Source organism: Sorex fumeus, unplaced genomic scaffold (assembly GCF_029834395.1).
Source record: "Sorex fumeus unplaced genomic scaffold, SorFum_2.1 ptg000129l, whole genome shotgun sequence".
Lineage (NCBI taxonomy): Eukaryota > Metazoa > Chordata > Mammalia > Eulipotyphla > Soricidae > Sorex > Sorex fumeus.
In genome coordinates this window covers 5,050,748-5,078,551 of record NW_026606186.1, presented here as the reverse complement: position 1 = coordinate 5,078,551, position 27,804 = coordinate 5,050,748, and the positions used below count along the sequence as shown (strand labels likewise).

General features: G+C 43.0%; 1 protein-coding gene across 3 annotated transcripts in view; it reads right to left on the bottom strand.

Moving 5' to 3' along the window:
• MAPKAP1 (MAPK associated protein 1) overlaps positions 1-27,804 on the bottom strand; it is a 263,258-nt gene that overhangs the window by 116,199 nt on the left and 119,255 nt on the right. For all 3 annotated transcript variants that reach the window (XM_056138535.1, XM_056138537.1, XM_056138536.1), the window contains exon 5: positions 14,955-15,127. In XM_056138535.1, the coding sequence (XP_055994510.1) occupies positions 14,955-15,127 (173 nt within the window). The remainder of the gene's footprint in view (positions 1-14,954; positions 15,128-27,804) is intronic.

The window sequence follows — 27,804 nt, the reverse complement described above, 5'->3', positions numbered from 1 at the left end:
AGTGAGTCACATCAATAGATAGGGACAAATGTACCAAAAGTTCTCAATTACATCAGAATTTCCTATACTGCCCAAGGATGACTTCAGAAAAACAATCCTGCTGATAGTCACAGAATTGAGAAAATCAGCGGAAGAGAGAATCAATATATTTAAAAAGAGTTACAAAAACAATATCTAAAAATCTGTTGCATTTCTACATGCAAAGAAAAAATTAGAAGAAATAAAAAATACAATTCCAGTGTCCAGAAATATTAAATACCTAGAATCAACATAAAGGATGTGAAAGAAAGACTGATTAACAGATACTGAGTAGTATCTATAAGTCGGGCCAGAGAGTTAGGAAGCAGATCAAGGCTGTTGCCTTGCCTGTGGCTGTCTTGTTTGATCTCTGGCGCCACAGCCTGTCCCTTAGGCACTGCTAGAAGTGACCCCCAAGCTGACAGAGAGGAGGAAGCCTTCAGCACCAGGGATTCCATCAAAATTTGGATGACATTCTTCAAGAACTTAGAAAAAACTCTACTAAAAATTATATGGAATCATAAAACTCTCTAAGTAGTTAAAGCTATTCTGAGCAAAAAGAAGAGGAGCGGAAGTAACTGCCCGACTTTAAATTATATTGTTAAACTATGGTAATCAAAATCATAGTTTTTGGTAGTGACGATGGGCACACGCTCAGACCAATGGACTGGAAATGCGAGCCCAGAGGTAAAGCCTCTGTTACGCGGACAGCTCATCTAAGACAATAGATGTACTTGGAGAAAGTGCAGCAAGGAAAGTCTCTTCAATAAATAGTGGCAGGAAAATCACATAGCCAGGTGCAAAATTTTAAACTGAATCCATATCTCATACCACACACAAAGAATAATTCAAAGTGGATTAAATGCTTCAAGATTAAACCACAACTGATAAAAATGCACGGAGAAAAACATAAGCAGAACTCTCCAGAACACGTATCTCAGAGGTGTCTTCAGTGATTTCTGTTCATCAGCAAAGACACAAATACAAAAATAAACAAATGTGGCTCCACCAAACTACAGAGTTTATGGATGTGAAAGGAATATGGGCTAAAATAAAGATACTCTGCTGAACAGAGTGTCACATATTCAATGTATGTATATTATATATTAGCTACAAAGCCATAGTCAAGATATATAAAGCATTCGTTCAAAAGTTAAAAAACCCAGAAACTCCATTTAAAAAAACAAGAAAGTGAGATAAAAAAACATTTCCTCAATGAGGGCAGCCAGTCAGCCAGAAGGCATATGAAAAGGCACACCATCACTTATTAACAGAGAAATGTAAATCAACAGAACAAGATATCATTTCACACCGGTGAGAACAGCATATATCTAAAAGACTGGAAACCACCAGTGCTGGCAGAGATGTGGTGAAAAAGGAGTCCTTCTTGAATGTTACCTGGTTTAGCCTCCACAAAAAACGGAAGATTCTCCAAAATAAAACAGCAAGCAAACAAACAACAACAACAAAACCCTGCAGAGCTTTCATATGACCCAGTGATTCTACTTCTTAGCATCTACCCCCAAAACACAAGAAATTAATCGAAAAAGATAAACGCACACCCATTTTCAATGCAGTGCTAAGTATAATACCAGGATACGGAACCAACCCCAAGGGCCAATGACAGATTAAAAAAAAAAAAGCCATGGAGCACGATGTAGCCGTAAGGAACAGGTGAAATCGTACAATTATTCAGCAATTCACAGGGCATCGTGTCAAGTGTAGTAATTCAGAAACGATGGAAAATACCAGATGTTTTCACTCATTTGTAGTATACAGAGTGACACTACAGAGAATAAATAGTACCGAATAATGTCAAACCCTTGGTCTTGAGTTAGAAAACTGAGTTGACCACAAGTGGAGGGAGTGGTAAAGGGGGAAAGAAGAGCTGGAATAATCAAAGTAACACAGGCAGAGGTGGAGGGCCGAGGGTCTTTGGTTGTGGTAAAGTGCCAGTAACTTTGTTTATCAAAAATATAAATGGGACTGAAGAGACGGTACTTGCCTTGCACATGGCCAACTCAGGTTCCATCCTTGGCACCATGTAAGGTGTCTGAGCACTGCCAAGAGTGATTCACAGAGCCAGGAGTAAGTCCTGAGCATTGCCAGGTGTGAACCCCCCCCCCCAAAAAAAAAAACCCACAACAAAACAAAAAGTAAAATAACATAAACAACTCCCCTCTCAATAATTCTTACCATGATTATAACCATGTTACCTAAACTATAGTAGAATTTTGGAATAAATAAAATAATAAAATAGATATGGTCCCGGCTCCAAGCTTGTCTCTTTGCTCCTGCCTGGATGGCTGCTTCACTTGGCTGTCTTTCCATTCATCTCAGCTCCACGACACCCCAATCATCATCCACCCCACTCAGAACGGATTTCCTCTCTATGACACCCCATTCAGGTACCATTATCCGCTCAGGTTTTCAATGTCCTGTCTCTGTCACTCATCTAGGGTGTAAATTTCAATTAACTTCTCTTGGCAGAGGACTCCCAAATTAGCATTTATATATAGAGAGGCAAAATAAGGACTTAATATCGAATAATGACACACCCTTGGCCAAGGACTATACTTTTTAACAGGGTGTGTGTGGCAGGAGAGGGAGGGGAACAGGAATGAAAACAAACTAAAGGCAATATAAGGACAGAAGCCCAAGATAGGAGGGCACTTTAGAGGTAGTGGGGGTATAATAACATTTTATATCAATACCACAAACATATCATAAACACTGTGACACAGCATAAAAATATCACACACTGTTGCAACTGCATTACCTAAACTACAACTGAAAAACATTTAACCTGAAAAACACAGTCACATTTTTATTTTACGTGCCCCACCCCATGCCCCCACTCCTAGCACACAAATGTGACCATCTGAAAACTTCTCTCAGATATAGCAGTGCCAGCTCAGATTTAATAATAGTGCCCCTCCCACTCCCTGCACAGACTAAGACCCCAAGAAAACCTAGTCTTCCAGGGTCAGAGCAATAGTACAGTGGTTAGGGCACTTTCCTTGCATATGGCCAAGCCAGATTCAATTATAGGGGCACAATATTTATTGGTCTCCTAAGTCTTTACAGGAATGATCCCTGAGCAAAGGGTGAGGAGTAAGCCCTGAGCACCACCAGATGTGGTCCCCAAACAAAAAAGGACAAAACAAAAGCCTACACTTAGACTAACGTTCCCCATCTCAGTAAAAGGCATCACAACCCTCCAAGCTCTACAAGTCAGAAGTTTCTGAGGGGACTTCTTTGATACCTCCTTCCCCACACTTCCCATTATCTACTTCATCCTACATGTGCCCAATCTTAAAGTAAAGTAAAGTAAAGACCCTCCTGTTGATCATTGATTTGCTCGAGCGGGCCCAGTAACGTCTCCATTGGAGACTTTGTTGTCACTATGTTTGGCATATCGAATACATCACGGGTAGCTTGCCAGGCTCTGCCGTGCGGGCGAGATACTCTCGGTAGCTTGCCAGGCTCTCTGAGAGGGGTGGAGGAATCAAACTCGGGTCGGCCATGTTGGCTGCGTGCAAGGCAAACGCCCTACCGCAATCTTATTTCTCAAATATTGCCAAAAACAGTTCACATCTCTCAGTCTCTCTATGGTCCCTGCCCGACTCTCCACCCCATCCCATTGTCCTCTTTTTCCTGTGCTTAGTCACACTGGCCTTTAGAATCTGACCCCCACATGCTTCTTCCATGGAGTTCAGCTGCCTGGAGCCCCTCGCCACCAAAAAGTTCTCCTATTATTTTTTCAGAATTTCTTCAAGATTCCTTGGCTGGACAGCCATAAATGGCATTCTTTTCCTCCAGAGCACTTAACTTGACTTTTAAGGAAACATCATTTGGTTTAATTATTTGTTGATTTTCCTCACTGACGTGCAGAATCTATAAGAGAGAGACCATGACGGCACGGGTGGTTCCATTCACCACGGTATACCCACTCAAACGCCTGGCATAGAGCAAACACTCAATAACTATTTATTGAATGCATGGATAAATACAAATGATAAGTGAAATGAGCCAGTTCAAAGTGTTATTACACTTACTAATTTCTTCTTCCCCACCCAACTGTAAATTTCCTGAATGCAGCAATCTCATTTCTCTCGCTCTCCATCTGAGACTCAATCCCGCGGGCCTGGGAGGCCAGAACAGGTGCTGAATGAAGAAATGACAGAGGATTTAAGACTGTGAGATTAAGCAGAATATGAACAGGAGAGAGAGAATGGCTCTTCTGCCTAGGGAAAAGCAAAAGCAGACATGGTCTCAGCATCAAGAAGCTGCCAGTTCAAGAACGTGACGTGTGTGATGGAAGCTAAGTGGGAGTCAGCCCACGATGGTCCCTTACGCTGTATTATATAGGTGAGTGGTTCTTAGTGATGACGCTCATCATGAAAATTAGCAGTAGCATTCTAGAAAGAAAAAAAAACTATAAATAAAGATAAATGCAGACAGCAAAGAAAAAGGGGATGTATGAAGAATTCTAATTGTTGTAGTCACAGAGACAGCAAAATAGGTTAGGCACGCTATTTGCATGTGGGCGGGCTGGGTTCAATCCCCAGGGAGTGTTCCCAACTCCCAGCACTGCCAGATGGAGCCTTTAAAACAGAAACCAGCAAGCAAAGAACTCGTAACTGGAAAGTTGTTGGAACAACTTTGTTACATATCCTCCCATTCTTTCATGAGCCCACATGGGCAGCAGCGCATCACAGCAAAATACAACCAAGAGAGCCATCAAGAAGGGGTTAGGTGATGGCACTGTTGTTATTGGTATGCCTATAATTATCACATTTAACAGCAAAATAACAAAATGAGCATTAAAATTGTCCCCAAACCTGGATAGTACAGCAGAGAGGGTGCTTGTCTGCATGTGGCTAACCCAATTTGATCCTCACATAAGGTCCTCTGAGCCCTGCCAGAAGTAATGATCCCTGAGTACAGAGCCAGGAGTAAGCCCTGACCTGTGTGTACCTACCATCCTCATCCCCAACACCCGCCCCCCCCCCCCCCCGCAAAAACTGTCAAAATTCTTAAAGCATAACTTTAGATTTTATGTGTATGAGTGAAGAGAGGGCTACAGCAAGTGTTGCCTGGGATCAAACTAGAAGCCCCATGCATGAAAGGCATGTGCTCCAGCTCTCTGAGTTATCTTTATGGTTTCTGACACAAAATACTAATATCTCAGTATATTCAGCCAATGCTTTTTCAGAATACTCTTAAAATATTTTGAGACAGGGCTGGGGAAGTAGCTTAAAAATGAAGCACTTGTCTTGCATGTATGGGGCCCAAGAATCAATCCATGGCAGGAAGGGGAAAATTACTGCAACTGTGTTTCTAGGTACCTCCACAATTAGACTTAAACTTCCTTTGGTGATCTTGACTTAATCACTTAAATCACTTAACTTCCCGTTAGTCGTCGATTTGCTTGAGCGGGCGCCAGTAACGTCTCCATTTGTCCCTGTCGCGTGCTAGTGTAGCCCAGTGGCATCTGTTCGCTCCGGGAACATGAAGAGCCTCAAACCGATCGTTCATGATCTTGACAAAGAAGTCTGACCATCTGGCAGGTGGGAGGCCACGCGGTCTTTTGACATCCCGTGGAATCCAGTCCGTAACAGCTCTAGTCCAGCGATCGTCTTTAAATCTCATTACGTGACCAGCCCATCTGATTTTCGACACCCTGGCAAATGAGACAGCATCCCTGATTCTTGATCGTCGACGGATGTCAGAACTCCGGATTCTTTCTCTCATTTGAGTGAAACGTGATATTCCAAGCATAGCTCTTTCTATTCTTCTTTGGGAGACCTGAATAGCGTTCTCATCTTGTTTGCGTAGGGCCCAGGTCTCAGGAAGAACAGTGGAATCAAAGAGATGTGCCCGGAGCCGGAGGTTCTTCGTCCTCTTAGCTATTTCTTCGACGTTCTTGAAGGCGTTCCAAGCCACTCTCTTCCTCCTGCGCAGCTCGGGTGCCAGGTCATTTGTCATGTTGACCTCTTGACCTAAGTACACATAGCTGTTGCATTCGGAGATGGTCGTTCCGTTGAGAGCAAATGGGGCGTCAGAAACGAGGCTGTTTCTCATAAACATTGTCTTCGTAAGATTCAGCTGTAGTTCTACCTTTCCACACTCATGGTCAAAGTCGGCCAGCATTTGTGCCGCTTGGTTGATGTTTGGTGTTATTAAAACAATGTCATCAGCAAAGCGGAGGTGGTGTAGTTGCCGACCATCTATCTTCACTCCCATTCCTTCCCATTCCAGTCGTCACATGATGTTCTCGAGGGTGGCACTGAAGAGTTTTGGTGAAATGGTATCACCCTGCCGCACCCCTCTCTTGACATCAACGATCACTTCTTTGTAGAATGGTGAGATCCTGGTAGTGAATCCGCAATACAGCTCATGGAGGATCCTGATGTATTGGGCTTGAATGCCCTGATTGGCTAGGGCTTCAATGACCGCTTCCGTCGACAGAATCAAAGGCCTTCTTTAAATTAATGAACGTTAAACAGAGCGGCATCTTGAACTCCCGAGAAACCTCAATGATCTTGGTTATCGTGTGGATATGGTCGATGGTGCTGAATACTTTGCGGAACCCGGCTTGCTCGCATGGTTGTCCTTCATCTAGTGTTCTGCCAATCCTATTTAGGATGACTCGAGTGAACAACTCGTAGATGACAGACAATAGGCAGATCGGGCGATAGTTGCCAATGTCATGGATGTCTCCCTTCTTGAACAGTAGTACGGTCCTGCTGGTTTTCCACTGGGACAGAACCTTGCATTCAGACAGGTAGCGAGTGAAGAGCCGAGCCAGTGTATTGATGAGTACTGACGGCAGGTTCTTCAGTTGTTCAGGTCTAACCTTGTCTGGGCCGGGTGCTGTTTGTTTCTTTACCGACGAAATGGCGTGTTGGATTTCGGAAGGGAGAACATTGGGAACGATATATGCATCCTGTGGAATTTGGTATGTCGGCAAGTGGACATGGCTATCGAAGAGATTTGAGTAGAAGTCATGGATAATCTTCTCCATTGCCGTTCTGGAGGACGTGATGGATCCATCAGGACGTCGGAGGGCAGTCATCTTGGTCTTGTAGTTGGCGAAGGACAGGCGGGCGTTACGAATACTTTTCCCGGCTTCTGCCGCATCTACCAGTACTTCTGCTCTTCTCTCTTTGAGGTCTTCCTTGATCGCATCTCTGCACTGCTTTGCGAGCTCGGACGTTAGCTTGCGGTTGCCTGAGGCATGCGCCAAACCACGCTGGTGAATTAGCTCAAGAGTTTTCGAAGATAGGCAATTTTTTGTGGCTATCTCTCTCTTGGTGATCTTGACATTTACCACTATATCCTCACTGATATATTTTGGTTACTGTCACTGACCCCTGGCCCTATTTCCTCCTCCTGATGAGACAGAGATAAAGACTGGTCCATAAGCCAGAGTGCAGAAGGGGCATCACAGCTTTGAGACAGAAGGAAGGGGGTGGATTTCAAAGGTTCAGTGTCATTTCATTAAAGGTAAATATGTAACATAAGTCAGGCAACACTAAAATTTTTTTTAAAATATACTTTTATGAATTACATCTTTTAAAGGTGAGTTTGCATTTATAGTGATTGATGACATATCTGGGTAAGTCTACATCTTGCATTATGTTTGCCTCTTCTCTGCTTATTTTTCTTTCTTTCCTTCTGTTGAACTAATATTCTTTCTCTACTCCCTAATTTTCCCTTTACTCTTTAGGAAGTTACATAATTTTTTAATTCTTTTAGTTGTTATTGTTAAATTAAAAGTAAGTGGTTGTGGGATGGCAGTGGTGAATCTCACTGAGTCACCCCCAGCAGTGCTCGGGGGCCACTCCCAGAGAGACTTAGCTTGGTGGGATAGACCTGATGGTTCATTAAGTTTAAAAAGCAGCTACCTTAGGACGGGGGATATAGCTCAAAGGGCTAGCATGGCAGCCTTGCATGCGGGAGGCCAGTGTGAGCCCGGCATTATACCGTCTCCTCAGCTCCACTAGGCAGAAAGAGCCCTGTAGCATCACTGGGTGTGGCTCAAAAATGGGGGGTGGGGGGAGGAAGAGGGGGGAAGTCAAAAGTCCTGGCCCCTACTGGGCCAGGAAGACAGCACAGGGATTAGGGGCAGCATTAAAAGTATGCACCCAACTTCAGTTTGATCCCCAATACAAGGTCCCCACAGTATCACATCCTCAGGCCCAAGCACTGAGCCCCCGGGACACCTGAGTCACTCTGCCATTCATCTATGGCCTAGAATTGCTGAGGGTGGCGCTAGGTACTGCTTGGAAGCCACCCCCCAATCCCCACCTTTTCATTCTTCCAAATTAATTAATTAGAAAGTAATCAACTACTTTAAATGAAGGAAAATGGTAAAATCTTGTAGCACTTGTCAAAAATGCCATGAATCATCATATAATTGGGGTTATTTTTTTCTTCAATGCTTTAAAGGTTTTCCAATGTCTCCTGGCATTTAATTATTGCTGAGAAAGAAAATGTTGCCCTAACTGTGGTTCCTTCTTAGGATGTATCCTGTCTTTCCAGTATCCTTCATATTTATATATGAGCAACTGTACCCTTGATATTCTATAGTCCACTAAAATATGTGTAGATAGGAATTATTTTGCTATTTGGCACATAGGAAGCATCTTAAAATATCTTTTAAAAAACTTTTATCCTAGAAATGATTAATAGATTCACCGAAAGTTGAGGAAATGGGACATAGAGTCCCTGAAGACGTCACTCAAGTTTTCCCCATTGCTGACATTTCACTAACTGTGGCACATTATTAAGACAGGAAATGACAATGGTATGATTTTCACTTGACTACAGATCTTATGCAGGTGTTTTCAGTTTTTACATGGAGTATATGTTTTGAGAGTACATGGTTCCACACATCTGGCCTCATTCAGATAAACACCCCCAGGACATAGAAGTGTTCCACAATGACAAAATGCCCTTGCAATAATCCCCACATCCCCTCCTCATCTGTTCCCTGTAACCATACAACTCTGCTTGATGTTTATAAACTTGACCATGTTGAGGATATTGTCCTTAAAATGTAATAAAAGTTATAAATAATTATTCAATGTATAGTTAATTCTGTTTTTTTTTTTTTTGGTGTCACACCCAGAGATGCTCAGGGGTTACTCCTGGCTTTGCACTCAGGAAGTACTCCTGGCGGTGCTCAGGGGACCATTTGGGATGCTGGGAATCGAACCCAGGTCGGCCACATGCAAGGCAAATGCCCTACCCCCTGTATTATCGCTCCAGCCCCTGGTTGTTTTATTTTTATTTTGTGGGGGAGGGGAGATGGCTCTTTAGATTAAGACTCGTCATCCAAGTTCTTTTAAGTTTGGCCTCTTCTGCCCTTCTCTATCTCTGAATACTAGTTCATATTCTGGCTGGGTGACAGCATTAACCGACTGACCTGAAGGACATTTGGGCTACTTCTTTCTTTTGCTCTTACAAATAAAATTTCTATGAACATTCAAGTACAGATTTATGTGTAAATTTCCAGTGCTCTGGAATAAGTGTCCGAGAGGTTAACTGCTGGTTGTTATGGTAAAATCCAAATCCAGTCTGTAAGAAACTATATCATTGAATGCCATACCATTTACATTTACCATCTCCGAGAGATATGATCCAGCTTCTCTCCACATTGTTGCTGGCAATTGGTATCATCACTATTTTTAGTTTTAGCAATAGCAAAAGAATGTGTTTTATTTTATTTTTTTATTGAATCACTGTGAGCTAGTTACAAAGCTTTCATGCTTGAGTGTCAGTCATACAATGATTGAACACCCATCCCTTCACCAGTGCACATTCTCCACCATCAATGTCCCCAGTATCCCTTCTGTCCCCCCCCCGCCCCCACCTCTCCCCCTGCCTCTATGGCAGACAATTTCCTTCTTATTCTCTCCCTACTTTTGGAAATATGGTTTGCAATACAGATACTGAGAAGACATTGTGTTTAGTAAAAAGGGATGTGTTTTAAATTCCCTAATGGCTAATGCCTGTTCATATCCTTGTCTGCTGTCAGGCTAGATTGCTTATAATTTTTACTGTTGAATTTTAGGAGCTTTGAAATAAATCTTGTCAATTTTATATAAATGTTGCAAGTCTTGATTGTCTTCAGCTTGTGGCTATGGTTAATGAGAATTCGCTTTGTTTCTGAACTCTACTCTTATGTACAGTCTGTTATACACGTGGCAGCTCATTTTCTTAGATCCACCTGTTTCGTGAGCCATGGGTGCAGAATCTCTATCCTCCTCCTCCCCTTCTCCTTCACAGATATCCGCGTGTTGGTCACAGCTCTGTGCTTCCCATGCCAGGAGGCTGGTCTTACAGGTGCACCACAAGCCCAGCAATGCTCAGTCATGGGCTTCGGGGTTCTTGGTCCATCACTGAGCAGTTCCAGCTTTATTGACAGAAGCTGGCATTGGTGATTTCACTGGGGTCCAGCCAGACCTCCTTTCTGCCACAGCAGAGGCCGCTGGATGTGAGCCTCTTTTAAAATGAGCATGCTCCTGACAGCGGTGGTAGTGGTGGAAGGAAAGACGGGAGCATGCTTTTAGAAATGTGTATGAAAACTCTTTACGTAGGGTCTGAGAGAGCAGAGTGGTCAGGATGTGTGCCTGGCACATGCCCTATCTGGGCTCCATTCCCAGCACCCCAAGGTCCCTGAGCACTGCCAGGGGCAGCACTGGCGGCACCTAGGTTCCATCGGGTGCAGCCCTTGAGGCCTCCTGGGGTAATGCTGTACTGCAGGGCGAGAGCAGCACCGTACCCTGAGCCTTTGTGCTGTATCAGCTGGCGGAGAATCACACTGATAGGGCCCCTAGATCTCCTGATCACTGCTTGGGTCAGCTTCTCAACAAATATCTCTTCATCTAAATGATTCTTTTTCTTTTTGGCTTTTGCTTTGTTTTTTGTGGACACACTGGCAGTGCTTAGGGATCACTCCTGGTGGCACTTGGGCAAATCATATGGGGTGCCAGGAATCGAACTTGGGCTTGCCGAACCTGGGCCTGCCGTGAGCTATCTCTCAGGTCCCTAATCTAAAAGTTAGACATTTCCTCTCCCCACCTTCTCCAGATGGAATCCCGGCGACCATGAGCTTCTACAAGCATGGTTCCAGTATGCGGGCACCAGGACTATTCTTCCGAACTACAAGGCTGCTAATGCGGCAGCGCCACCTTTCCTGATACACAAAGTGAGCAATGGAAAGTAAATGACCAGCGTCTGTCCCTGGAAGGCAGGCTTGAGTGGTGGTGGGAAAATCTGAGCAAAATATAATGCCCAACCAAAATGCATCTGGACTGTGCATTTAACTATGGTGCTATGCCGCCCTGGGAGGGGAAAGGTGTTTGTCCCTCCACCTGTCCCCCCTTGCAGTGGCAGCATGGTGGCCTCCATCTTTTAGAGCCTAATGGACAGCCAGGTATGAGACTGCATTGACAAGGCATGCGGGGCCTCATGGGCTAGGGGGTGGAACTGGCCCTGCTCCCTGCCCTAACAAGGCCCTGGGTTGCTACCCACAAACATCTCCTCCGGCTCCTGGACGACAATGATCCCAAAGACACACAAACCAATCTCAGAACCCAGGGGCTTTTGTCAGTAATCCTTCTAGGCTTATTACTAAAATATCAGAAATCCAAAATTGTGTGGCCACTATTGCAGCCACACAACATCATATGCACACATCATATGCACACAACATCATAATCAGCAACTGAAAACAAAATATCTAATGATATCTTTTTGGCAGGTCTGAATGCTGGGAAAATTCCAAATAATAATGTTGGGTCTTTTGTCGTAATATTGAATGTGATCAACATAGAGAGTAAAGTAGAAATCTGTCACACAGGTGGGGGGGAGCGTCGAGGGAGGGTATACTGGGGTTCTTGGTGGTGGAAAATGTGCACTGGTAAGGGACGGGTGTTTGATCATTGTATGACCTACCGAGACTTGAACTGAAAGGCTTTGTGACTGTTCTCACAGTGATTCAATAAATAAAACTTGAAATAATAATAATAATAAAAGTAAGAAATTTCACCCCCAGGGGGCGCTGGAATGATCTGCCTCAGGGCAGTAATAACCGAAGGGGCAACTGGAGGGCAGTGTTCTTAAAGAACTTAAAGAAGGGGGCATTGAATGATTTTTTTTTCTTTTTCTAAAAAGAGAGAGCAAGTTTGAGAAACTAATCTAGCTCTAGGCCCCTAAATTTTTCCCTTGGTTTTCTTCTGTAAGTATAATACTTTTCTGAACCGGGAGAGAGAGTACAGCAAGCAGGGCACATGCCTTGCACATGGCCTACCCAGGTTCAATCCCTGGCATTCCATATGGTTCCGGAGCCCTGCTAGGAGTGATCCCTGAGCAGAGAGCCAGGTTTAAGTCTTCAGCCCTGCTGGATATGGCCCCTGTCCCTCCCCACCAAAATATACTTGAGAGCAAAACCAGAAGTAATGCCTGAGCATTGCCAGGTATGGTCTTAAAACAAAAACAAAAACAACAAATAATAAAAGTACAAAACTTATCTTTTATATTTAAGTCACAATTCATTTTGAATTAATTTTATACAAGATATGAGATTTACTTTACAGTTGCCTTTTTGGCTTATGGAAGTCAATTTGCCTTACCAACATATGTCCAAGAGACTATCCTTCCTCCATTGAATTTCTAAGTTCCTTCAAACTAGGAATAGATCATAAATCTAGTCAAACCATGCCAGGTCCGGGTCATACTTCCATCTCTAGTCCCTGTCACCTCAGAAAACAAAATCTCAAGTCACAGAATGTGCTATTTGTCCCTTATCTTTTCAGAGGAAGGACAACCCTCTCCAGCAAGAGGAAGCCAATTCCTCTTAGCCCCTTACCCTCAAAGAGGGCTTCCCACACGTTTAACATCACTAATATTGATAAAATAATAGTACTTATTTAGCCACAGGAGGATGGATGGAACAATTCCTCACCCAGAAGTGACCGCTGGAGGCCTGACCACCACAGTTCTTCCCCAGTGCCCTTAAGCCTCAGGAAACACAGCATTTCATATACTGGCAGAATCTCACAGCACTCTCATGGGAAATTAACACCCTAAAGAAACTGGCCTCCAGATCATTATGCCTATTTCCATGCTTAGTTCTGTTTCTAGTTCACAGAAAAGTTTATCCTGTTATTAAAGAATGTCAATGCTTCTTCTGCCATAACTGTACACTTGGAAAAGAAATGCAGATTTAAAGCATAAATTTAAAGGGTCATCAAAAGCAGAAGTCCAGACTATTGCCTCTGTTTAGACAACCTCCTTTCAACCTCTAAACTCCTCCAGGTTTCAGTTTAGATCCAGCTAAAGTAGATTTCCAAAATCCACTCTCACCCTTCTGTGGGGTTGGATCTTCTCTGGAACCTGATTTTACATGCTATTATATAATTACTGCCTAGCTACCTTCACAGACACTCCTCGATGGCATGAACTGCTTTTCCCACTTCTGTATGTCGAGAACTAGCACATGGCCTGCAATTAGTACAGACTCGGCAGGTGTTTTAATATCACATATAACAGAGCTCCCTACAGGAAATACAATATAATAGGGAGAGACCCCGGGTTTAAATACCAATTCCACCACTTACTGCATGATGTAGGAAAGCCTCTCTAAGTGCTGGCTTCCTCACCAGGAATGTGCAGGGACAGTTCAATTCCTGCCTGGCTGACTGTGTGATCAAGGGCAAGGGCCTTCGTTTCACCTGCTTTCAGCATCTTCAACGAGCAGCTCCCCTCAGGCTTAGCTGAGACAAAAATGTATGAATTCAGCGGCACTGTGACACCACTGCCTAACGCGCTGCTTCTTCCTTATGCGGAACGGGGACAGTGCCACAGTTCAACCTGAGCAGAGCTGCTAACTCAACCCCTTTTTGTGTTTAGATGAAATTTTGGTTAAAAGGGCATTCTATTACCATAGAAGCAACAGAGATTATCTCTACAGTCATAATTTATTCAGGTGAAATGGAGGACAATCTCACTAAGAATTTGAAAGAATAATTTTCTGTGCAAATTCAATGTCCCTCAAAGGGCGGGGGGGGGGGGGTCCTAAGCCTGACAGCTGATTGGATCATGCTAATGCTGGAAATGTAAAGAAGTCCATGTAAGAATCCACTTCCAAATGAAAGCATCAACTACATCCTGTATATCCCAACCCTAAAGCCGGGAATAATCCCCAGCACATAAAAAAGGAGCTGCCTGTCAGATCAGAAATTCTAGCATGGAAAAACCAACAGAAGCAGTCGAGTCCGTTAAGGTTCACAGGAACGGAATCTCCAACTTCAAGCACTTTTTTTGAGGGAATTATGAAATGAGGGCTCAAGCTTAGTGACTGACTTGATGATGGGAGAAAAGTATGATTCAGTCTAAAAGGAAAGAATGCAAAAAAAAAAAAAAAGAACAAAAACTTTGGCACCAGACAGATCAGGAACCAAATACTAACTAGTCATCACCACTGACATACGTATGTTTCAGAGAGAAACAACTCTGAGACACCAAGTCCCCCAAGAATGAGAAGTCTAATACTCCCTGCACAGAGCGTTGGGAGAACCAGACCAGATTATCAGGTGCAGCGACCAGCATGGTGCTCAACGCACGCTAGGTGACTGATAAACACTGATTCCCTCTCCTTCCCTCTGTTGTTCTGATCAGCAAACAACGTTAAGCAATTCAGAAACAATTAAAATATACTTCTTCATGACAGAGTCACAAAACTCTAAGTCTATTTTGCAAGCCAATTCCTTTGGTTACACAGATCCAAGATCTAGTGAGCAACCTGATCTAGATTCATGGGGAGATCCAGTTTTGAGGCCTCTATCGAGAAAAGTTAACCGAACCTCAGGTAATAACACAGGAGTGGGGGTAGGAAATCACCACAGAAAGAGAAAGCTTACTTGAGCTTCGGTTCCCGTCCTTCACTAGTGTACTGCCAACAGATGAGCCCAATCAGGTCCTGCACCCTGGCGCTGGCCATTGTCACCACGGTCATGGGCATCAGTCTGTCCTGGCTCAAGTGCAGGGGGAGGTAGACGTCAATCTTCTTAGTTGCTGTTGTACCCACATGGCCCTGTGGACAGTACAAACATGAGGGTAAGCACACAGTGACAGTGACTGTCATGCAGCCCGACAAGAACACAAGGATACTCTCCAACTTCTGTAGCTCAGCCCATCCCAATCCGTTTGGACAGACCCACTTAGGAACCTGAAAAGGTCCCAAGTGGAATCACTGCCTAGTTTTAGGAAATTCTTTTAAAATTGTGCTTTCAAGTGGTTTCATGGATTTAACCCAGCTAGCAATGGGGTAAATGAACCCAACTGAAATGAGCAAATTAGTACAGATTTGCTGTCTAGTGTCAGGAGACTCACCCTGCCACTTACTAAGTGTGATCTGGAAAAGGCACCATTAGACTTTGGCATCAGCGGCCTCACCTGAAAATTGCCACAGCACTGCTAGAGACCCAGGATGTGCTGCACGGGAAGTAGCTATGCTCCCGAGGAAGCAGGCAGGCCCGTGGCACTAAACAAGCGCTTGTTTTCACGAAACTACAGGGAGCTAATCCCTTCCATATACATGTACTCTGACATCCAGTGGCTCCTGGTCTTTCATTATTGCCCTAACTGACATACCCACAATATTCTATCTCCACACTCAACCTTCCACTCCTCTCACAAACTTCTGATCTATCAGCAAACTTCCCAAAATCCTCACCTTAAAAAATTCCAACTCTTGGGGCCAGAGCGATAGCACAGCGGGTAGAGCATTTGCCTTGCATGCGGCTGACCTGGGTTCGATCCCCAGCATCCCATAGGGTCTCCTGAGCACTGCCAGGAGTAATTCCTGAGCGCAAAGCCAGGAGTAACACCTGAGCATTGCTGGGTGTGACCCAAAAAGGGGAAAAAGAAATTCCAACTCTTATCCTCAACTGAGGTCTGCTGGCCTCTGAGAAATCAGCTCGTTCGTCTGTCCAGAAACTGTTGTGCTGCTGTCTTTCTCCGCCCCCACTATTCCAGGCTAGAAGGTGGAGCAGACATTCTTGTTCCTACTATTTCTAAGTTATTGTTTCCTCTTTTCATGCAAAAATCCTGTTCCTCTGGGGTCCGAGCTCTCCAGCCACACCCAAGTTTTCTCTCAGTTGAGTCTGTGTCCACCAGCCTCCCAAATCACTCTCTTCCTCCAGCGAAGGCCAGCACCTGGCTTTAGAGCTTCCTCCCCTCCCCGACCCCTGTCACCAATCTTGATAACTGTGTCTAAGGGAAAATTCAGGTGAGACCCAAGTGTCATAACCCCTAGAATATGCCATCCCCAACACCACTTCATCCATTCCAATCCAAATAACTTTCTTGTGGCGTATAAATCAGAGGTTTGCACCAACTTCAAAATCTCAAATTAGAACGTCTGTTCAAGAATTCCTTCAAATTCTTCAACAATCTGCAGCCCACCACTTTTTAATTATCTATCACTCACCCTCCCCCCATGCTACCTCTAAATTATATGACTCATTATAATCCTTCCTTCATGAACAGCATTTTAAAGTTCTTTTCCTCTACTGGACTCGGCTGAAGAAAACGAAACTTAGACAACCCAACAGTGCATCCCCCAACTAAACAAACATCACTAAAGAAAAGCCACAGAACTGCCCAGAGTGATTTTACCTTAAATTCATAACAAACTTCACTTCTCAATGCAGGCAGAGAGAGAGAGAGAGAGAGAGAGAGAGAGAGAGAGAGAGAGAGAGAGAGAGAGAGAGAGAGAGAGAGAGAGAGAGAGAGCGAGCGTGTGCAAGCAAGCTGCCTGCCCGGCAGGTTTGAGGCTTCCGGTCTGAGGCCTGTGTGCCAAGTGTAGTTCTGTGGCTGTTGTGCGGGACCCCTGGTGGCCTCACCATGTACAGAGCACTGCTGGCAGGCGTGTACAGTGAAGTACTTGGCTAAAGGAGTGTGACTTTACGTAAGAGCACTGTACGAATGCTGGACTGAAGGGTACAAGCCCGTGGCTCAGCGTGCCAGCACCAACGGCAGCAAGGAAGGTGGTAAACACCACAGCAAGTCCACTACCTGTCCCCTTCTAAGACCACTCACTGAATACTTTTCTGGCATTCTCAAACTTTCCATGAGCAACCCCAGACCTCAGACTCCATTTTTTTCACTCCTGTACTGCCAACAAATCCAAATTCTCTTCATGAAGAGCCTGAAGAGAGGAACTCTCTTACCCGCCCATCAGTAAATTCACAAACTTCCCTGAATTTACCCTCTTCTCCCCATCCTGCCCCGTCACCTTACATTAGTTTCACTTGTCTCATCAAAGGCCAACCTTTCCACGTGTATCCTGTATCCCTCTGGCTCCCTCCTTTACAAGAATGTCACTCTCTTCTGGGTGAGCTGGTGTGGGTGCTGGTTTGGCTCTGGGCTCAGGAGTCACCTGATGGTACTCGTGGGCTGCCCATGTGGTGCTGGGGCCTAGCTGGAGTCAGCGGCAAGCACCTTCTCTCTGCTCTCTTGCTCAATCTTCTCCCATGCCATCAGCCTCTTCTCTGATGGTTTTAGTGACATGCATTCTTGGCTTTTCTCCTTGTTCTTTCCTCAGTCTCTGACAGATTCCTCTGCCCTTACAGATTATCTGTCAGCATTCTGGGGCCTCCTGATTGGGCTCCCTTTGGTCTGTCTATTTATCTATCTGCCTTAAATTTCCCCCTATACAATCTTACTGTCCCATGCTCTATACAGTTTACATCCCGTTGACATCCAAAACTTATCTCCACCTCAAACTTCCTTCTCCTCAGTATTCCAAACTCATATATCAACTTGTCTACACAACATGCAGATGTGCTACAAACAATTTAAATTTAAGGTCACATCTTAAAACTTCTGACTTATCCACCACTTCTTCCCACCATAAACCATAAATAAATCTCCCTCATTTCAATAAGTGCTATCACCCCCACCCAGGGGGTGCTTAATAACTTTCATTCTTTCTCCCTCATATTGTCAACTTACTTCCTTATTATGTTCCAGTGCATCTACTTCAAAGGTGTTTCAGAGGAGAAACCAGAGTGTTTTCAACAAACGCTGCTGGGACAACTGGAGAGCCACATTCAAAGAATTGAACCTTAATGCACATTATACACCCTTTACAAATATTAACTCAAAATGGAAGAAAGACTTAAAATGTAAGGCTGAAACTATAACTCTCTTAGGAAGAAATATAAATGTAAATCCTTTATGAGTTTGAATTGGGCATTGACTTCTTTAATATAGTATTAAAAGCATAAGCAATAATGGAAGGGGGAAAATGATCTTTAAAATTACAAAATCTTCAGCATTTAATCACCCCATCCTACCCACCACAATAGCACTGTGGTCCTCCCACTGTTCACTGATTTTCTCAAGCAGGCACCAGCAACATCTTCATTGTGAGACTTGTTGTTACTGTTTTTGGTATATTGAACATGCCATGGGGAGCTTTCCGGGCTCCATCGTGCAGGCGGGATACTCTCGGTAACTTGCCAGGCTCTCCAAGAGGGACAAAGGAATCGAACCCGGGTGAGCCGCATGCAAGGCAAATGCCCTACCCGCTGTGCTATCACTCCAGCCCACCATAATAAATCTTTAAATCCTGCTTTGCTTAAAAAGAAAAGAAAAGAAAAGTTTTTTGGGCCGCACAGTGACGCTCCAGGGTTACTCCTAGCTCTGCACTCAGGAATCACTGGTGGTAGTGCTCAGGGGACTGTAAAGGGTACCCGGCATTGAACCCAGGCCAACCACATGTTCTATCACTCTGGCCCCTAAATCCTGTTCTTAACAACAACAAAATACAAAGTTAGTCTGCCTCAACTAACACCATCAAGAAATTGTACAGAGGGTTGGGTAGATGGCTCAGTATTAGTGTGCTTTTTTTTTCTTTTTTTGCATGCAGGGAGCCTTGGGTAGATGCCTGCACCACGGAGTCACCCCAAGCACCAAGGAGACTGATCCCCAAGTACTGAACCAGGAGTACTGCCCAAGCACTACTGGGTATGACCCCTTATCAAAAAGAAAATTATGTAAAAAGATACACCATATAACAGGAGAAAAATTACAAATTATATATTTGATAAAAAGTTTACTATCTAGAACAATGGTTTTCACCTTAGGTAACAATGCCCCTTGTAGACCGCCAAGAAATTCAAAGTGTGGGGGGGGGGTGGTAATGGGGAAAAAAATCACATAGATGGAGACCAAATCACATCAACATTGAGACTAGGGGGCCAACTGGCAGGATGAGAGCAAAGGAAGGAAACAATAGCGATAGCACAGCGGGTAGGGCGTTTGCTTTGCATGCAGCTGACTTGGGTTCGATTCCCAGTATCCCATATGGTCCCTTGAGCACCGCCAGGAGTAATTCCTGAGTGCAGAGTCAGGAGTAACCCCTATGCATCACCGGGTGTGACCCAAAAAGAAAAAGAAAAAGTGGGCCATGGTCAGAAAAAAGACTGAGAAACACTGATCTGGCATATAGACAGAATCCTTATAGCCCAATAAAAAGACAAGCAATCTAATCTTAAAATGAGTCGTTTTTTAAAGAGACACTTCTCCAAAGAAAATAAACTAATGGCCAAAAAAACATGTGAGCTGTTCAATGTCATTATTCATTGGGAAAATGTAAATCAAAATCACAATGAGATATGGCTTCACATCCACTACTATATATGATTCTTTAAAAAAAATACAGAAAGATTAGTGAGGAGACAGCAAAATTGAAACTCATATATACTGCTAGGGAATAGCTAAGATGATACAATCATGTGGGAAATCAGTTGGCTATTTCTCATGAAGTGAACAGTTCCATATGCCTCAGCCATTCCATTTCTAGGTATTATATATTCAAGAGAAATGAAAACAGATACTCATAAAGAAAATTGTGGGCCAGGGACACAGCTGAAGTGACAGAACACATGGCTTGTATCTGGAGGCCCGAGGCCCAATGCCTGGCACAGCAGGCCCCTCCCCGGCACCAGCAGGGATGACCCTGATGGTCCCCAAGCCACCAGAACAAACAACACCACCTGTGTATAGCCCCCCACAGAATTAGTTCTTTCTAAAGTCATATATTAGGGCTTTCTAGCAACTATTCTCATTAACTGAAGAATAGCAACAACAACCCAATCCCGAACAACTAATGACTGAATAAACAAAATCCATCAATGAAACCTCATTTTGCCGCCAAAGTAGTGAAGAGCTGTGACACACTACAACATGGATGAGCCTCAGAAACTTCTATTCAGAGAAAAAAAACTAGATTCAAGATCACCTGTTCTGTCTATTCATGTATATGAAATGTCAGGAAGAGGCAAACCCAGAGACTGAAAGCTAGTTACTGAGTGGCAGGGTGTGAAAGAGCTGGGAATCATCTTCCTTGGGGGTTAATAGAAAGTACAAGCATTAAGAGGTAAGAGATGCACAAATAACACTGTGCTCATGCTAAAAACTACAGAACTGAATATTTAAATTAGTTATAATATGAATTGCATGTAAAGTAAATTTTACCACAATTTATGATTTAGGGGGGTGAAGTTTCGGCCACAGCTGACAGTGCTCAGGGGGTACTCCCAGCTCTGTGCTCTCAGTTACTCCTAGCAACAATTAGGGGATTGTGCAATGTTGGCGATCAAACTGGGGTCAGCTGCATGTAAGGCAAGTGCTTTAACCCCTCTTCTATCTCTCCAGCCTAACTTGAAAAATTGGAAAATAAAGATTTCAAGCCCACTTCATATTCTCTTCATCTCCACTCCCACCACTTCCAGGAGATTTCTAAGAGATCCCAGCCTGACATCCTTCCATCCTATACACTTCCTCACGCCAATTCATTCCTAGCATACAGATTTTTTTTTTTTGGTAGGGGCATAGCCTGTGATGCTCAGGGAACCGTAAGTGCCCATGGTTAATGCTGGAAACCAAACCTGCAACTCTCACACGACAGCATGACCTCCAGCCCCCCGAGCCATCTTCCCAGTCTTCAAGTTTGACTTAAAAATAAACAACCCCCAAATCTGGGGGGTTGGAGAGATATAACAGCGGGCAGGGCACTTGCCTTGCACACAGTCTACCTGGATTCCATCCCTGGCATCCCATATGGCCTCCCGCACTGCCAGAAGTAATTCCTGAGTGCAGAGCCAGGAGTAACCCCTGAGAATCACCAGCAAAAATGCAGCAAATAATTCAGGTAAAACTCAAATCTGATCAAAATGCACCTGCAAGAGTTTTTCAGTACATGGTGCCCACTGCACTTCACAGAAAAAGTATATCACTGGATGCAGCACAGCACTGCGTGATTAAGGAGCCCGTCTAGCTCTTCAGAGTCCCTGCCACTCTGCTGACAGCTTCCCAGGCATCCACTCTACTGACCCACAAGTGCCCCCTGAGTGCGTCTGTGTGGATGTGCTCCGCCTGCCCCTCGTTCTCACAGGCCACTGTGGCACTATGCACTCTCTCCAGGAGACTTCCTCATTATCCCTGTAACCTCTAAGATGCGCCCTTGAGTTGCTGCGGCAGGTGTGCAAGGCCCGGTTCATATAACACCTCCTCAGAGAAACCTTCACTGATAGCCCTACAGAGAAACCCCTCCGCAGCTATTCTCTAGAATAGCTTGTTTCTTTCCTTCACAGCATTAACAATCCGTTATTATCTATTATAAACAACTTCCGAGCATGCTTTTCCTCTAGCATCCGAGTTTCCATGAGGGAAATCAAAATTCCGTCTGCTTCGTTTCTTACTCAACAAATGTGGCTAGAACTGTGCGTGGACGGAGAACACTACCCCCCCCCCCCCCCCGGCACCATCAGCTGAACACTAATAAAAGCAAGAGTGACTCAAATGCCTACAAGACACGCTACATGGATTCTGTGAATGTTTGTTTCCTCCATTCTTCCCTCTTGTTGATCCAGTATGGGTCTGTTTCCTGGTAGTAGATGAAGGCAGAGGGACACCAACTATGACATGGTTCTACCTTAGTACTCTACAACTCTATCACTCCAAGAGACAGAGGCGGGAGGAAGGGGGAGAGGGAGATACAGGATTTGACTAGAGTGAAATGTATATATAAGTTTGAAAGTATTTTTAGAGAAATACCAATTCTTATATAACCAACATCTAACATTAATTTGATCTACTGGTGCTGTTTTCTAAGCCTTGCTTTTATTTTTTTACTGTATCACTGTATCACTGGCATTCCATTGATCGTCAAATTACTCAAGCAGGCACCAGTAACATCTCTATTCCTCCCAGCCCTGAGATTTTAGCAGCCTCTTTTTACTTGTCTTTTCCCAATGATTGGAGTCTCTTTCAGGGTCAGGGGAATGAGACCTGTTGTCGTTACTGTATTTGGCATATTGAATACACCTTTATTTTATAAAGCAAGTAATAAAAACATTACATTGGAGATGAGAAAACTCAGGCTACAATCATCTACCAAAACGTCCCAAACCAAAGTGGGTGAGTCAGGACTTAAACCCATGTCTGTCTGTCTCCAAAGTCCCTTCTTTAAACAGATATGCCTCCTTCCCCTGAAGTTATTCCAAACGCAATCATACTACTCTAAATGCATAAAGTTATTCTAATTCCTACTCTTCAAGACTTGAAAACCACCCCCTACTCTCTCTTCTCACAAACATGCCAAGTGTTGCCTACAGCACCTCCTGCAGGAGCCAGACCTGCAGTGCTGCCTGAGGAGAACTGCAAAGGGGCATGTGCCCAGGGAACCCCACTCTCGCAGCTGAGCGAAGACTAGCTTCCACAGGAAGCAAGGAATGTGGGGTGGGCATTTGAAGGCACTTCTATTAGTCCCCTGATCTAACTCTTTATTTCACAGTGAAATAGCAAGTGTGCTGAAAATGATGAGAATAAACATGGCAGATACTTATTAAATGAATGAAACAGTTTATCTTTTTAATGTTCTAATTCCATCTGGAGGCACTAGTGACGGGAAAAAGTGCCTTGCACAAAGTCTGAAATTATATATTTTTTAATAAGGAGCCTCTTCTGAAAAAAATCAAGGTGACGGCGGCTAACTCTATCTAATAGTCCCTGTGCTGCAATATTTAGAGGAAATCATCTAAAACATAAAACAATCCATCAACATAATAGAAAATAATTAACTTCTAAAAAAAAAATAAGGTGACCAAAGGATTAAAAGTATTCATCACACATCAAGGCAAGCAATATTCCAAAGATCTAACATCCAACTATTCAAAAACAATGAGCAACAAACAAAGATCATAGCATGGCATGGCAATTTACATGTTCCATAAACCAAAATTAGGTAAAGGGGGGGCACAGTAAGGGGTCAACATAGAGATGGGAAAACCTCCTTTTCAGTTACTTGTCTATTCAACCAACACTCACTGAAACACATGCCAGATCCGGAAGACACAGTCAAGTGAGACACAATGCAAACCCTCATAAACTCCTGCTCTGCTGAAAGTCTACATTGTACAGAGGGATAAAAGCTCTATGAAGGGAAAGTGCAGGCGGCTGAGAGCCCAGAAGCAACCCAGAATAAAGAGAACAGGCAGTCTTTCTGTATACAAAGATTTACACTTCATCTGACAGAACCGTTAGTCCAAGGAAAAGAGATTTACTGCACTTAAATAACCACCGTACTAATAAGCAAAACCGTTAATAGTAGTTCTTTCTGTGATGTGGTATTATGAGTAATTCTGATTTTCAGCTGTTTTTCTGCATTCCTATAATGAACACAAGTTATTTTTATAACCAGAAACGAATACTAAATATTAAAATTAGAACCAAAAAGGAGATTCAAAAAAATAACTACCACACAGTTTAAGAATTTGGGTAGAATAAAAAAAAAGGAATTTGAGTAGAAAAAGAGAGGATCAGTATTGGATATGTAACCTACCTTAAGGATTCCAGCAGAAGTTATAAAGAGCATAGCATGTATCAGGGGCAGCTGAAGGCTATTGGAAAAACTCGGACTATTCTAAGTTGAAAATATAATTCTCAGGACAATCAGTGGGTGCCTTTTTTTTTACATAAAGAAAGAAACTTTTCTTTTAATTTGAAAAATTTTAGCCTGTGTTTCTTTTGCCATCAGAAATACCTCTATCTATAAAACGCAAAAGCACCCATTCGAAAAGATAAATGCCCAACTATACTCATTAGAGCACTTAGTGATAGCTAAGTTATGAAAGCAACCCATGTGCCCAGGAGGATAATGCAGCATTGATATCAATCACAGTGGAATACTACTCAGCCTCGAGGAAGGATGAAATTATGCAGGTTGCAACAACATGGGTGGAACTGGACATAAGGTAAGTCAAAAGGACAGAGTCAGATACTAGGTGTTCTCACTGATCTCTGGTATAGAGAATAACATGATTTAGGGGATAGTAGGTACCAAAGGGGGCACAAGGCTGGCTCAAGATCAACAAAACAAAAATCCCATGGAAGAGAGAAATGGAGGGGGAAGCTGGTAGTAACACAGGCTCAGGTGAGGGGGCTTTAAGGTATAGAGGAAGTACTGGTATATATCTAAACCACTAGATCCAACACTACATCCAACATTATTATAAGCCTAGGACCAAACTACAGCAATTAAACCTAATAATTTAATTGAGGGGGTGGGAATGGATCTGGGGTTAGCAATAGAGGAGATGGGGAAAAGGGACAGTGGGAGTGGAGGTGGGAACACTGAATGTCTGAAAAGAATTGAAACAAAATAAAAATAGAAAATGAGAAAAGAGATAGTAGCTTTCATGAGAGGGAAAGGAAGAGGAAAATGTAGATTTCCATGCCAGTGGTAATTCTTTTTTTTTTTCTTTTTTGCATAGAGAGTGATAGGCCAAATAAATTTAAGGACCTCTACACTAATCAAGAAGTCTCCAATTCAGGTTCTAGAACAAGAAGAAAGTTACTTTCTAGTAGCAAAACCATTACTCCAAACAAATGCAATTCATGAAGACCAATTAGATCCCAGAGTTTGTAGCTTCTTTATGGTTAGATGGCTCTCTGCAAATGCAGCAAGAATTTCAAACTCAACATGTCCAAGACTGCTGTTAACTTTATCAGTTAGACTCACTCTCTATATGAACATTCAAAGCTTTCAGCATTTACTATGCTGCCCATGCTGGGAACACCCTTTCCCACTACATCTATATCCAAATGCCTTTGAAATGTGTCTCAAATTGTTCTTCCAAACCAGCATAGTTGTTTTGGGGTTTCCTTTGGGACCACATCTGGTGGTGCTCAGGACTCATGGCATATTCTTGACTTTGCACTCTGAAGTCACTCTATGCTATGCTAGGGATCAAACCTGGGTCAGCAGCATGTATGGTAAGTGCCCTACCCACTATACCATAATTTAGTTCTTTATGTTTTGGGGATTTGTTTTGTTTCTATCTCAGGTAAAGCTGGTTTACAAGATTATGTCTTTTTTTTCCCTTGGTCTTAGTTGCAGTTTATTCCAATCCTCTCTCCATTCACTCCTGTCTCTCCTCTGTCTCCCCTAACACACTCTTACAGTCTCATCTCCCATAAAAGAATTTTATGCCATGGTGTTTCCGCCCGGTTCTCTCAGACCTCTCCCCCAGGTTCTCTCAAGCATGTGTTCCCCTCCCAAGATTATGTCTTTTAAGGATACAATTTCGAATCTCTTCAAAATGTATTTTACCACAGCATCACCATCACCACTAAAGTGCCACTATCTCTCCACCACAATCTGCTGAAACTCCTCCAATGTTTAAGATAACTTTAAACATACAGCAAACAAATAGGTACAGAGAATCTGAACACAATACTGAATTCAAGCATTACATCTGGGCTGAGGATATGGCTCAGTTTTACAGCACAAGCCTTGTGTGTTTGAGACACCTGGTTCAATTCCTGGCACTACCAAAAGATATTTTTTTAAAAGACATTACATCTGGGTCTGAAGAGACAGTATAATGGCTGAGTCACTCGCCTTGCTCATGGCACCCATGTTCGATCCCCAGCACCCCATGTGGTCCCGAGAAGCACCCGAAGTGATCCCTCATTGTAGAGCCAGTAGTAATCCTTAGCACAGCCAGGTGTGGTGCCCAAACCAAATAAAAACATTACATCTAATAGTTTTTTTTTTCTGTATCCAGTATTTTATTCAGTGATAAATTATGTTAATCCCTATCATAAGGTTAATTTCAAAAATTTGCACCTGATAGGTTTCCAAATTAGGGAAGACAGAAAGAATAAAAAAAATGGCATTCAGTTCAAAATAATCTTGAATTAAGAAATATCCTTATTAGGTGAGTTAACTGAACTCTATCTTTTTGGGAGTTAGGATTGGGGTAACAGTGGTAATCAGGGGTACTCCTGGGGTAGTCTGGGGACCCGGACTGGGGACGAAATCAGGGTTAGCATATGCAAAGCATGTGCCCCACCTATTGTACTATTTCTCCTGCCCTGAATTAAGTGTTAATCTTAAGTATGGGAGATTCAGTTAGTCATACTATTCAATCTAAAGATTTGCTGATTATAAAGTGATTATCTGATCTCAAACCTACTGCTAAGTGTTCGCATTCTCTGTCAAGAAAAGGAAATAAGAGTATACAGCTTGACTTTTGCAATTCAAGAGACAAAAAGCAGACAACACTATTCCATTAGTCACAACTGTACAAGTAGATCATTATATGTGATTTTAATGCAGAAATAATACATCAGTATACTCAGACAATGTAATGATATGAATTGGTGAAAAGGAAGAGTTATTTATAGACTTCAAAAGTTAACTCTTTTAAAGCAATGGCTGAGTTCCATCTCACAATGTCTTCCTCCCCTACCTCCTCAACAAAGACTAAAGGATTGATCTGATATTCTTCCCGGGGCCTAGTCTTTCGTAACTTGGTGACCAGACTTGATACAGAGGCCTCAAATGTTCATTAATCTGATGATTAATAAAGAACTCCATCTAATGAGACTAATAATTTTGAATAAAATCTGGCCTAGATCTTGTCTACATCAGATTTAACAGGCAATGAAAAACAGGGACAACATGGGAAGTTGGGAAGAGGGAGGAGGGAAGTCACAGGAGTTGTAACATTTTGTGCTCAATGACATCCTGGTTTTACCAGTTTGGGTAAAGAACACAGGAATTTACATTCAAAATGACAACATTAAGTTTATGAGGAGATTTCGTATAAAATTCTATGGCAAATCCATTCAGAATGAGGAGCTGGTCTTTGTAGTGCTATCTTAACCCTCAATAAATCTGGAATGCTTAAAGGCTATTAAATTAACATTTCCATGATCTGGCAGCTGTGGTCAAGTTAATTTGTCAAAAACATTTCTACAGTTTATCACAGAACATTGTATTTTATGACAAGTTAAGTTTAAAATAAAATTGACAAAATCTCATTAACTTCTTTTGAATCACCAACCTTGGTTCCATTAAGCTTTTATTATTACGAACATCAAATGCCACTCTTCTTTAACAAGGTCAAGTTCTGATTTGGTTAACTCCAGGATCCCTATTATATTATTAGGAGCTCGTGAAGGAACTCTAGTGTGGGAGTTACAGGCCTTGGAGTCTGAAAACCCTGGGTTCAAACTCTCGGCTTACTGTGTGTCCTTTGTAATTTTATCTAACCTCTCTGATACATCATTTCAGGAGGACTGTAAAAGCACCTCTCCATGGAGCTGTTGAAATGATTAATGATAATATGAATGTAAAGCACTCTGTCCAGTCCCAGTAAGTATTTAATAATAACTGGTTGTTTAATAGGT